The 12729-nt window shown below is 51.2% G+C and overlaps 2 protein-coding genes across 5 annotated transcripts; both read right to left on the reverse strand.

Moving 5' to 3' along the window:
- Positions 1-47: 47 nt before the first annotated feature.
- On the reverse strand, positions 48-1432 carry UCN (urocortin). The gene is made up of 2 exons (XM_012788261.2): positions 861-1432; positions 48-604 (listed from the first exon to the last, which is right to left on the reverse strand). Exon 2 carries the CDS (start codon positions 589-591, stop codon positions 205-207), a length of 387 nt encoding a protein of 128 aa, XP_012643715.1. The 5' UTR covers positions 592-604; positions 861-1432; the 3' UTR covers positions 48-204.
- A 537-nt stretch (positions 1433-1969) lies between these two features.
- On the reverse strand, positions 1970-12522 carry MPV17 (mitochondrial inner membrane protein MPV17). 4 transcript variants are annotated; one of them, XM_076000626.1, is made up of 8 exons: positions 12463-12522; positions 11978-12112; positions 4569-4684; positions 4252-4344; positions 4065-4160; positions 3797-3829; positions 3483-3535; positions 1970-2490 (listed from the first exon to the last, which is right to left on the reverse strand). In XM_076000626.1, exons 3-8 carry the CDS (start codon positions 4674-4676, stop codon positions 2421-2423), a joined length of 453 nt encoding a protein of 150 aa, XP_075856741.1. In that variant the 5' UTR covers positions 4677-4684; positions 11978-12112; positions 12463-12522; the 3' UTR covers positions 1970-2420. The 4 variants fall into 4 exon arrangements, with proteins under 4 accessions (XP_075856741.1, XP_075856740.1, XP_012643713.1 ...); XM_076000625.1 differs by lacking the exon at positions 11978-12112 and adding an exon at positions 11856-11930 and having other exon boundaries at positions 4119-4160; positions 12463-12513; XM_012788259.3 differs by lacking the exon at positions 11978-12112 and adding an exon at positions 11856-11930 and having other exon boundaries at positions 12463-12513.
- Positions 12523-12729: the final 207 nt, after the last annotated feature.

Here is a 12729-nt window from a genome sequence, read left to right on the forward strand (position 1 = left end):
GATTCCCACCCTGCTGTGATTGCCGCGCCTCCATGACAGAAGCCAAAGGCTCTTCAGCACTTTTATTTAAAAAAATAGCCACACAGGGTGCTCAGGGTGTCCCTGGGCCGTTCTGCCCGCGAGACTGGATCAGTTCCGGTAGCTCATGTCCCAGCCCCGGGGCAGGAGAAGGGGTCAAAGTTTTCGTGGTCCCAAACTGGGCGATCACTTGCCCACCGAGTCGAAGATGATGCGGTTCTGCTCAGCGCGCTCCCTCTGGCTCTGCGTCCGTGACAGCTCTATCAGGGTCCGCAGCAGGTGGAAGGTGAGGTCAATGGACAGTGGAGGGTTGTCCCGTCGCGGCCTCTCGCCTGTGGTCGTGGATCCCCATCCGCCGGACCCGCTGCGGCGAGGAAAGCGCTCCGCCAGCAGCAAGAGGAGGGCGCGGGCCCCGCCGCCCTGGGTCTGCGCCCGGGGGTTCCATCGCAGACTCGGGTCCTGGACCCTGGCCGCTGCCGCTGCAGCCGCCGGGCTCCAGTGGCTGCTCCCGGAGCGCAGCTGTGCCAGGAGCAGCAGCGCCGCCAGCAGCGCCGTGAGCCCCGCCTGCCTCATGGTGCCGCCGACCCTGGACAGGGGCAGCGCAGGGTGAGGCACGCATGGGACAGCCGCAGGGGATGCACTCCCCGTCCCGCGCACGCACAGCGCCCCGCCGGGCCCCTCCGGCAGCCGCCCGGTGCCCACAGCCTGCCCTCCAGCCCCAGCCCCTGCTCCAGTCCTGTTCCACCCCTTCCACCCACCGTCCCTCCCGGTAGGTCGCAGTGGGTGAGCTGCGCAGAGTCCTGATGCCAAGGGAGTCTGGGCAAACGCTCGGAGCCACTCACAGGTTGTCGGAGAGCGCCTGTACCGCGCAAGACGGAGCTCCAATCTCTGTCCCTCGGGGCGGGCTGAGGGCGCCTTGGGGAACACGGGGTCTGTCCTGGGACTGTCGCCAGCCTTATATAGCGCCAGGACAGCTCCGACTGACGTCAGCGAAGAACATGCAATGATTGTAGAAGCAATGAGTCTGGCAGCTTGGAAGCCCTCGGAGGAGCACGCCTCTGGACACTAGACTTCGTGTTCCTGGGGCTAGCGCTGGAAGCGGCACTGGACTCAGGAGAAGCAAAAAGCCTGCTGGGGCATTAAGATTGCTCTGGGACCCACGAGAGCCCTCTGCCCCACTCAGAACAGCCATTAGTGACTAGGGCCTCCCCCCCTGACCAGACTAGTCCTAGTTCTCTTATTCTATGGCACACGTAAGGGAGGCGGGACCTTGGGGCTGTCCATGGTGCTGACCCTGTCCTCTACATCTAGAAGGGGCCAGAGATGTTGGGACAACACTGTGCAGCTCAAACCCACTCCCTAGCCCCAAGTATGAGTTCTGCAAACTGAGGCAAGCAGGAGCACACCGCTGGCACTCAGCCAACACTGTGAGACCCACCGAGAGGCGGCAGTCTGCCATAGCCAAAGTCTCCCAGGATTTTTCTTTCTTTCTTTCTTTCTTTATTTCTTTAAACCTACAGACCTAAAAGCATGAAAGGATTCTTGATCTTTTTCCAGCTCTAGGGTCCAAATTCTGGGGCTGATTGAGGCACCATATAAAAGAGGGTCTTTGGCCTCAGGGTGCTTTAAGACCACAAAAGCACCTTCTGCTTCTGAGTTTGCCCAGAGTGGTAGCTTAGCAAAGTTCAGATTTTCTCCTGGGAATCACAGCAGCAGTAGTGTCACTATGCCTATGACCTTCAGATTAGGATTACAGGGTAGGAAGTGAGGAAACTTGGGCTCAAGTTTTCACTCTGCCACTAACTCCTGGTGTGGACAGGTCACCTCCCTTCTACTGACCTCAGTGTCCTTGTTTGTAAAAGATTGGGTTTGGTGGTCTCTAGGCTTCTTTCCAGCTCTAGAAATGTTGACTCCCCAGTAGTTTTCTGTTTAAAAACTTACTCATTACCTCTGCAGGTTCCAGATTACATATTTAATTACATGTTTACTAAGGTACTATATAAAGGTGCCTTATACAGAGTACCATATAAAGGGTTTGAGGGGGGTCCCCAAAGAGGTGGAGTGACACTAGCACTGGGCAGGGTTAGAGTATCAGATGTGTCTATAAAGAGTGGGAACAAATGGCATTTGATAGGATCTGAGTGTAAAGTTGATGAGATCATAAGGTTCAGTAGATATGTATGGAGTGCCAAGCATGTGGTGGGAATAAGACTGTGATAAGGTTTTAGCAATTTCAAAAGCCGTAAGTTTACATTTCAGTAAGTTTAGCATTTCAGGGTGCTAATAAGTTCTTCCCAGCAACCCAACCCCATGGAAACTGATGTGCCCACCATCCAGGCTCAAGGTGGTCCCTGCCGCGGAACCACCTCCCTGCAAGGTGGAAATGACTGAGCGAGGCAGACTTAGAGCTGATGCGCCTTCCAGGACAGGTAGGAATTCCAGATAACAGCAACACACTGGACAACAGCCAACCTAAAGGACAGGAATAGCATGGTGAGGAGGAGGAGGAGGAGCAAGCTTAGGGGTAGGGATGGGCAAGTGCAGTGGGAGAGGGGTTATCTCAGAGAATGTCCAGATTTAGGTCTCCTTCCTCCAGAACTTCTGGAGGGACTGTGGCTCAGACCAGAGGACAACCAGCTCCAATTCTGATGCCACACCAGGACTCTGTCTCCTCATGAGACACATAGGTTTAATACCCTCTGCAGCTCTCTTGCCATGCATGGCTGTTATTCATATCCCTGTCCAGGACCCTTCTACATACATTTAACTATGTTGTACCAGCTGAGATTTCATCTTCCACAATGATATACAGAGCAGCATCTCTTTTTCTTTATTTTAAATTAACCTTGCTCTAGTTTCTAAGAGTGTTGCAAAGGATCCCAATGTTTAGGATTTGGTTGATAAGTCTGTGTTCCTTTTAGCTATGCTATTCATGTAAATTTTGGCCATGTCCCCCCTGAAGAGTTTCACATTTTCTGTGCCCAAGACCTGTCACCTCTAAGCATTTTAACCACTCGAGTTCCACGATGTTTTTTATTGTGGTTCAGCAGCTACCTTTATTGTGAGGGTAAAAATAACACTTTGCAGTGAACTAACCTGGCCAGGCTCCTACTTGGCTTTTTGGTCTACCTTTCTGCCTAACCTAGGCTGCAGCATCCCTGGCACTGTCCCTGCAGAGAGGCCATCAAAGGTGGTGAGCTCAGGTGGCATGGAGACAAGGGTTGTGGAAGCAAGATCCTCCCTAGGGAGATGGGAGAATGTCAGTGGGCAGACACTCTGGGACAGTTTCTGTAAAGGGTGAGAAGTTCAGAATAAAATGCTTGGGAGTCTGAGGAGCTCTGAACAGGGCACAGTGTTTCTGACTGGGGATCTAAAGTAGCTCAAGGTCGAAATGAGAATCATTTTGTCTCCAACTTTTGGTAATGTGGATCTTCCTTGATGTGTGGGATAAGGATCTGTCATACCTGTAATGAAGGGGGACCAAGTAGAAGTTGGCTAACTGCACAGCAGGCCAGAGCTACAAGAAAGAAAAGGTAAAAGTCAGATGGCGGCCCCGCCATCTGGCCCCAGACTCACCACCTTGCCTGGCCCTACCCAACTTCTGCGCACAAGACAAAGCTGCAAAACTGGGCAAGGGCTTTCCTGAGTATGGTGCCCACACTGGGAATGAGAGAATAATCCCAACAGAGGTGTTCCTATGTCAGAAGGACCCCCAATCCCAGGGCATTTCTGGACTTAAGGAAGCAGGAGACCAGGCAGTTGAGGTGTCAGCTCTTACATAGTAGTTGGTGATGAGGGCATCACGATAATCCTGAGGAGAGAGAGAAGGAACAATGAACACGTGCACCTCCAAGCAGCTCCCACGTGAACATCACACACAGACTTCTGTTCACAGAGCACACTCCTGCACCACTCCCCTCAGTGCCTCCCTCCGCGGCCTGGACTCTACCTGTACTGCCCCCTTTTGCATCCCTGTGAAGCCTGCTTTCTTCCCCTGGGCTGCCAGCCTGCCAGCCAGAGACTGTCCCCACACCTGCCCAGCTCACCCGCTGGAGTTTGGCCCAGTTGTCCTGGGCTGACAGTCCATTGAGTGCCCCTACCAGTGGGAGGAAGCAGCCTAGAAAACATGGGGCAAAGCCTCCCTAGGAAAAAATAAAAGCTCTGTGAGCGCCTAAACCCCCACCTACCCCCAACACAGCTTACCCTTCCTCACCCCCTTTTCCTTCTGCTCACCTGATCCAACAACATCTTCTTTAGTGCATCCACCTTGGTGGTGCCAGGGATGAACCGATCCAAAACCTTGTACCAGCCTCCTACTACGGGGCCCTGAAAGTAAACCCCAGGCAGGGGGCAGGCTACAGTAGGAGAGCACTGGACTTTTACATCACGAAGCTCCTCCCTAAAGTATCAGAAAACAAATCCTAGAAGCAGCAGACACTAAGACAAAAGAGGGCGGCAGGTTGGCTTAGGTGTGAGAAGGAAACTGAAGGATGACTTAGAACTAAGACCACTGTCCAGTCCTCTAAAGCCCCATTGTGGGCAGAACTTACCACAAAGCCACAGCCCAGAGATACCATGGTCAGGGTCCGGCCCGTCTGGTGTTCCCGCAGACCCCGCTTCTCCACCAGCTGCTGTGAGATAATGTCACCTACGCCCATCAGGGACCCTGTGCAGAGTACACAGGTATTGTCAGGACATCTCCTGGGGATGGGCTACCATTCCAAGGAGGGAGGGAGGTCTGTTGGCTGAATGAAGCTCTGGCAGTCTGAGCCCAGGGCTTCATGCTGGGGGCAAATGGCCAGTCCCTTCTTGCTGCCTCAAACCCTTCTCCCTAATGATGGTGACAGTTCATGTGTATCCTGTCAGAAACTGAGATGAGCAGGCCAGGGCCCAAGAACTCTGCATTGAGCAGTAAAAGGAAGTCAGAATCAGAAACTGCAGATAGAGGAAGGAGAATCGAAGTTCCAGGGCTGAGACCCACAGGCTATCAGAATTGAAAGGGCTTACCAGACAATTTAATCCAAAGCCCTTATTTTAGAGGCATGGAAACAAAGGTCCAGTCCAGTGCCAAAGCAAGAACCAGGGGCCTTGCTTTCCAGGCACTGTTCTTTCCAGGATGCGGCACTATGAATAGACATTGTGTAGACGGTAGGGAACCCTGTCCTTCTTCCCCCAGCCCTAATGCAAGACCCTGGCCAATGTCCTTCACCTTGGTCTTAAGGTCTCAATTCATGGAGAACAAGAATAATTCTTTTTCGGCCAGGTGTGGTGGCTTGCGCCTGTCATCCTAGCACTCTGAGAGGCCAAGGCGGGCAGATTGTTTGAGCTCAAGAGTTTGAGACCAGCCTGAGCAAGAGTGAGACCCCGTCTCTACTATAAATTAAAGAAATTAATTGGCCAACTAATATCTAGAAAAAATTAGCCGGGCATGGTGGCACATGCCTGTAGTCCCAGCTACTTGGGAGGCTGAGGCAGCAGGATTGCTTGAGCCCAGGAGTTTGAGGTTGCTGTGAGCTAGGCTGATGCCACGGCACTCTAGCCCAGGCAACAGAGTGAGACTCTGTCTCAAAAAAAAAAAAAAAGAACTTTTTTTCTAGAACAAGAGTGCTCAAATGGCCCCAGGCAGGAAAATGGCTGGTTGAGCTTAGTAAGAGTCCCCAGAAAGAAGAGTCCTGGTCACCTCTTAGCATGATCAGCTAAACCTAGACTTCCCCATTCATAACCTCAGATTGAACAGGCAATGAGTATAGTAACCATTTCCCCCAGATCTCTGCACCTGCTTCCCCTCCCCTAATTGCACAGATACCCAGCACCAAGCAGCCCTCGTAAGACACCCACATTTAGAAACCAAGACAGAAATCGACACTATTTACAGAGCCCCTGGTCAGTTATGGTGGCGTGATGGTTTCTAGCAAACATACACTTACAGGGCTGCTTGGGAATGACCGTATGATCTCCAGCTCTCCTGTCTATCTCACTGAGTAATGAGAGCCCCCGCTCCAGCCCCGCAGCCACCACAGTCCCTGTGCCCTCAATTAGCACTGGGCAAACACATCCTTCAACCCCATTCCTTGGCCCGGAGCTGCTCTGACGTCCATGCTGACTACACACTCACTGCTCTGCTCTTCTTTCACACTCTCTGCACAGCCCTGCCCTGACTAGCCTCATCAGAAGCATCTGGGTAAGGCTGGGAGCTAGGGCTGGGCACCCATAAGTGACCTGGGCTGCTGGCCACAGAGCAGCTCTAAGGAGCCCCCGTTACCACCCGGCATACCACCATCAAGGCAGTTCTTCCTCATCTCACCCTGAAACTCTCAGAGTGGTGGGGCTCTTCCCAGAACACTGTCAGACATGACCTCCCAGAGGGCAAGGACAGAATCCTAGATATCTCTGTTCTCCTCTCCCCCACCACACCTAACCAAGCCCCCAGCAGGTGCCCAGAAAATAAGCAAAGGAAAAATGTCAAATGTACTGTTCCAAACAACAGGACTGTCCTGAGAAAGGGCATGGAGAACTCTAAGTTTAGCCCAAAGGACCAGGTCAGGCTCAAGGGGTAAGGACCTCAAGAAACTGCAGGCTTGCTCCCCCAGCCCCAGGCAGTTAGCACTTAATTCCCTGTCCCCCTCTCAGACCTTGGGGTCACCAGCTGCACTGGTAGGAAGAAGAGGGAGCTGCTGCAGCCATGCATAAAAGGAATAGTGACTCTGAGAAGGCCAAGGGATAGTGGAGCAGAAAAGGCAGTCACTTCTTAAATGAAGGGCCTAACAGTGTGACAGTCTACTCTGGTAAGATGTTTACAGCTGGCCGGGCACAGTGGCTCACCCCTGTAATCCTAGCATTCTGGGAGGCCAAGGCGGGCGGATTGCTCGAGGTCAGGAGTTCAAAACCAGCCTGAGCAAGAGTGAGACCCCATCTCTACTATAAATAGAAATAAATTAATTGGCCAACTAATATGTATAGAAAAAATTAGCCGGACATGGTGGTGCATGTCTGTAGTCCCAGCTACTCGGGAGGCTGAGGCAGTAGGATCGCTTGAGCCCAGGAGTTTGAGGTTGCTGTGAGCTAGGCTGACGCCACAGCACTCGCTCTAGCCTGGGCAACAAAGTGAGACTCTGTCTCAAAAAAAAAAAAAATTTTACAGTTATGTTGTTTTTTTTTTTAGACAAAGTCTCACTCTGTTGCCCAGGCTAGAGTGCCATGGCCTCAGCCTGGTTCACAGCAACTTTAAAGACCTGGGCTCCAGGGACCCTCTTCCCTCAGCCTCCCAAGTAGCTGGAACTATAGGCACATGCCACCATGCCCGTCTAATTTTTTCTATATATTTTTAGTTGGCCAATTAATTTCTTTCTATTTTCAGTAGAGACAGGATCTCGCTCTTGCTCAGGCTGATCTTGAACTCTTGACCTTGAGTGATCTGCCTGCCTCGGCCACCCAGAGTGCTAGGATTACAGGTGTGAGCCAACGCCATATATTTACAGCTTGCAAAGGGCTCTCACACCCTTAATCCTCACAAAAGGTCTGGGAGGTAGGTGGTCACACCTCCATTTAATAAGGAAAGAGGCTTTGAGAGATGAGTGACTTGGTAAGGAGTGGAGTTGGGACCAAACCAGGCCTTCCCTCAAGGAGGAACAAGGAGGCGGCTGCCCCTCTGCAGGGGTTTCCTGCCCAGGCAAGGCCCCAAATGGCCCACATGTCAAAGACACTTCCTAGCCTAATGGATTTCCTCTCTGTCTTTATTCCCCAGAATTCTGTCACCTCTGTTCCTGGTTCCCTCGTGAGAAGGGCAGGCAGCAATATTTCTGGGAAAGAAAGAGAGAGTTGTGTGTTTTTACTCTTCACAACTTGCCAACAGTCACACAAGCTAAAAGCAGAGCTGAAATGAAAACTCAAGTCCTTGACTTCTAGCCCCATAGTCCCAGAAGCCTGCAGCCTTTGAGGAAGATGGATTCTAGGCTCCCAAACATTAAGCCTGAGGGACTACCAAGAGACAGGGCAGCAGCAGAAAACTGGCAGCAGCCAGTTTTGTTCATTTCAGACAGAGCAGTACCCAGATGTTCTTTCTCTGCCCACAGATGATCAGGCCCCTGAACCTGCCACAACTCCAGGGTGGTCTAAGTCTTTGGTCCAAGCACAGAGCAAGGCCTGCTTCTCTGGTCCAAGTGATCCTTGTGAGCAAGAAGGGCTCAGACATTCAGATTCCTCATCGCACCTGCCTTGACCCAGAGTCCAAACAGACCAAACCGCCTTCGGGAGATCTAGACATATCTGGTTGGTCTGGATCTTCCAGTGCTCTAGCTTCCATCTCCTTGGACTTGTTTCTAGGGAGTTGGGGCTGGAGGCCTACAGACATATGATGCCCAGAGCCCTGGTGGGGCAGGGTGAGGGGCTGCTGGGTAGCAAAGCCCAATGACAGGCTGGGCGTGGAGCCCAGTGAGCAGACACTGGCGCAGGTGTGACATCATGCCCCTGGGTAGGTGCCAGTTCTCATGCCGTCACTCCCCACCAGATCCAGGGGCCAGGGGGAGGGGAGCCTGCCTCTGAGCACAGACTGATTTGGGACCACCTTCTGCCCACTAGTGGAAAAGCCCCAACTCCCACACCCTCTTCCCAGGTAGCGGTAAATTCCCTACTTCCTCTATTTGTTCCTCTCCTGGCTTTTGTGTAGAGTCTTATATCCAAGAAAATAAAGCATTAACAGTAGAGGGGCAGGAAGTAGCTTCTTGGAATGAGGAGCAGGAAGTGTGTCCTTGAGTACAGGAGGCCTAGGTCAGCAGGTATAGCTGCTGGCACGAGGCCAGCAGTGCTATTCTTCTCCAAAGTCTCCAACCATTAACTAGCTGCCCGGGGTAAGGACTTGGTCTGGCATAGAGCCTAGAGGGAGCTGAAGCCCAGCAGTAGGAGGGGAGAGTGCATCCTCTGGGATTGGTCTGAATGCTTTCTCCATTCCTGGCCTGAACCCATCCTACTGCTAGAAAATGAGACAAAATGGATGGTTTTGCAGCTAGTCAGGTATCTAAGCCCAGACCAGCTGGGGCTGAGCTCAGCATTTGGAGACCTAAGTAGTCTCAAATGCAAGGCAGTGCCCTAGGTTCTAATGCCAGCTCTACCACTCACCATATGAGACCCAGTGCATGTCATTCCCCCTCTTGTCTCAGTTTCCTTCTCTGTAGTATCAGGCGCTGGACTGGATGCTGTAAGGCCTGTTGAGCCCTCATATCCTGGCTTAATTCAGATTCCAGGGAAAACAGTGTCTGCAAGAGCTCAGCTGCTCCCATGACAGGACCAGGGTGGCCTAAGATGGATGGAGCTGGGCCCTGGGCCCACTGGAGACTGCAAGGGTCCTCAAAAAAGGAAGGAATAAGGCTGACTCACACTCTCCACAGAACATGCAGCAAACCTTCCCCCAGGCTGCCCTGCTCCTGACGCTGGCTTGGCCAAAAGTGGTTTATCAGGCACTTACTGCAGTTCAACCTGATAGAACCTTGTTTCAGGCCTATGCCATACCTGGGGCTTTGTGTTGATGCCTTCAGTGACTATGCATGTGCAACCTGGTAGTGGAGGGGAGTTAACATCTCATGGGGTGAACCTTTGACCAATGTGGGATGGAAGCTGGTGGATAAAGGTCTCTTCTTTTCTCTAAAAATGACTATTTTTCCAGACAGTCCTAGGAAGCATTTCAAAGAGCTTCTCAGTCAGTTAGTTCCAAGAGACTCAGCAACCAGTTGCCCTTAGTGGTGGCCAATTTGATAACACATCCTTACGCTGGCTTTCCCTTTCCCTCCATGGGATTATGTCCTACTCCCCAACAAAGTATCTGCACATAAGCTGCAGGCTCTGCTATAACAGTTTTCCATGTTCAGATTTATGGCAAGTGGAACAAACCCAACCCAAACACCACTATAAAAAGAATAGCTTATTGTGCCTATGTTGCCAACAGTCATAGAAAGAGCCAACCCTTTGAGCATTTCTGTTTATTGAGCATTTTTTTATTTCTAAAGCTATTTCACAGATATAATCCCTATACTGACCCTGTTAAGTCATATAACTAAACTCCAGTTCTAAATGAGGAAACTGAGGCCCAAAGAGGTTTACTCACTTGTCCTGATTAATGTAGCTACTAAGTGCTATGGCTCTGAGATTCAAATCTTGGTTTTCTAACTCCAAGTCTGAAATCTCTGTTCTATTTTACAGTATAATGAGTGATCCCATGGGACCTTAAGAACTACTGTGTTGGGGCCCAAAAATGGCTCAATGAGCTAAATCTACTTCCCCCCTTTATCTATAGTCTGATCCAAATACACTGAACTGCAAGGAAGAAAAAATCTGAAAGGTCTGGAAAAGTCTGAGAAAAGTACTAAGGAGCTACAGGTTGTTTCAGGGCTGAGCTGGGATATGGGCATAGCCTCAGGAAGGTTGAAGATATGGAGCTAAAGTGCTCTAGCACAAACAGACCAGAACCCCAGTTTAGCCAATGGTCTGAACTTGAGCCCCTTGGAGTTCTAGTTTCTGCACCTGTCAGCTGCAGATCCCTTGGGTAGGGAAATACAAGGACTATCTTTCCCTCCCTATTCTTGACAGCCATAAGGGGGAACCTTCCATTTGGCAGTTACAGGTCCTGAGGGAATCTAAAGCTGGGCAAAGGGCCCAGCGTGTCAGTTCCCATCACAGCCACACTGTCCAGCATGAGTCACCACACACGCAGCTAGGTTGAGTCATACAGGCTGACGGACACTCTGAGGACAGGACAAGAGGTGGTTGGGCACCGGACGCTGGAGAGGGGCCCAAGGTAGGGCAAAAGAGTCTATCTCCAGGCCATTCATGTAGTGAAGTTTCTAGTGAAGTAGGACTATTGTGGTAATAGGATCCCTGTTCCACCCTAGCTGTCAGTAGCTCCCAATCCCTTCCAACAGTCCTCTTCTCAGAAGCCCAGGGTCCTCATTAAAATCCTGTTCCATTCCTCTAAAACCCCCTCTTAACCTGATAACCCTTTGCACTACCCCAATGGTTCTTCTGATCCTTCCCCAAGACTTACTCATCCCCAGGCCACCCCTTTCCATTAGCCAACGTGCAAAATGAAGATGGTAACAAATGCAGGTAAGTCACTGCATTACCTCTATGAGGTTGCTATTTAATTACTCAATTTGGAGTAAAAAAACTTTGGTAGTTAGTATATTGTTTAGGGATACATACATAGGTAGTAAAAAAGAAAAAGAATGATATAAATAAAACTCAGGAAAGTGGTAATTTCTTAAGGTGAGGTGTTCAAGGGATCACAAAGCTAGGTACTGATACAGGAGTGTTCAGTTTTAATACTACTTAAACTGTACATACATGTCTTAATCATTCTTTTGTATATTTCACAATAAAAATACTAAGAAAAACAAACAGGTAAGAGTCTTGATTCAGCATGTATTAGCTGTGTGATCTAATGTGGGTTCAAGTAATCCTAGATCACCCACCTTTGTGGGGGGTCTCTACAATATAGTGAATATGAAAGTGCTTTGTATATGTAAAATGTTAGAGAAGTATTTGTTATTGTCAGTTTTCCAAGTTGGGACCCACTGGGGCAATGCTTTTATCCTTAAAAACTGACTGCTCAGCTTTTTGAGGACTTTCAAATCTTATCTCACAGCTAGGCCAACTATGCATACCCCTTAAAAACAGCCCTGGGGACCCACTCTCCAAAACAGAATGGGGACAGCTTGGGACGTGAGACAGCCAACCCTTCAAGGAGGGTGAAGAGAAGCAGGAAATGAGGGCACTGAGGAGGTGTGAGCCTCTGCCTCCCTAATCAGCCTGCTGCTCTGGTCCCACTCAGGTCCCAGAGGGACACTCACCAGCTGTCAAGACCTGTACTTTCCACGGGTGAGCAGCCAGAGCCCGCTGGTATGCCCGCCAGAGTGCCATGCTTCCTGTCAAGCCAAGAGGAGAGGGTGTCACCACTACTGCCCCTACTCACAATTAAGGAGCCTCTAGACATTCTCTCGTGCCACTCCCTCTCCCACTTTTCACTTCCAATATGTCTTAAACCAGCAGAGGCCAGAGGAGGGATGCTTCTCGGACAGCTTCCTGTCACAGGGATCGCCTTAGACAACTGGGGAAGAGAGAAGGGCTGTGAGCAGCTATGGACTCTCGGTGGCAGACACCGACCACCCTACCCCTAGTCCTAAAGCAGGGCCACCTGGAGGCCTCTGTTCCCAACTGAAAAACTCATGAGGACAGGCTTTCTCTGGCTTCCACCCAGAGCCTGGGTCCCAGAAAAGTGAGCCTGGTCGGTCTCCAGATTCTGACTCTTAGTTGGATCCAGCTCGTATCCTTTCTGAGTCCAACTCCATTCCGGAAACAGGTCCCGTCACTGCCCGGGCCCGGAAAGATCACATGCCCTGTGGGCGCTCCCGCAGCGCGACGCTTTGAGCCTGTGACCGCGGATCACCTGCCACTCACCTGCGCACGAGCTGGGCTCGGAGCATCCCCTCTCACGTGACTTGAGCTGACCGAGGGACTTCCGCTTCAAGCCCCGCCCCTTCCGCCCGCCACCCCGCGGACCCTTGAAGCCCGATGAATGCGAGTCTGAGCCATTAAAACCGGCGGAGGAAAAAAAAACCGGTGGAGAGCTCTGCTTGGTCCACCCACTCTGTGAGCCACCCCTTTCCCAGTTAGACCTTGGTGTGGGGCCCGCCAGCCATACTTCCTCCTCCTGCCCCTTCTCTC

This window comes from Microcebus murinus, chromosome 3 (genome assembly GCF_040939455.1).
Source record: "Microcebus murinus isolate Inina chromosome 3, M.murinus_Inina_mat1.0, whole genome shotgun sequence".
NCBI lineage: Eukaryota > Metazoa > Chordata > Mammalia > Primates > Cheirogaleidae > Microcebus > Microcebus murinus.

Excerpts from the sequence above, each read along its gene's own strand:
- UCN (XM_012788261.2), bottom strand. The coding sequence starts at position 591 with ATGAGGCAGGCGGGGCTCACGGCGCTGCTGGCGGCGCTGCTGCTCCTG.
- MPV17 (XM_012788259.3), bottom strand. The coding sequence starts at position 11,925 with ATGGCACTCTGGCGGGCATACCAGCGGGCTCTGGCTGCTCACCCGTGG. Across the intron at positions 4,685-11,855 it reads AGTACAGGTCTTGACAGCTG|GGTCCCTGATGGGCGTAGGT; the intron begins GTGAGTGTCCCT and ends TACTCTGCACAG. Across the intron at positions 3,536-3,796 it reads CCCTCATCACCAACTACTAT|CTCTGGCCTGCTGTGCAGTT; the intron begins GTAAGAGCTGAC and ends TCTTTCTTGTAG.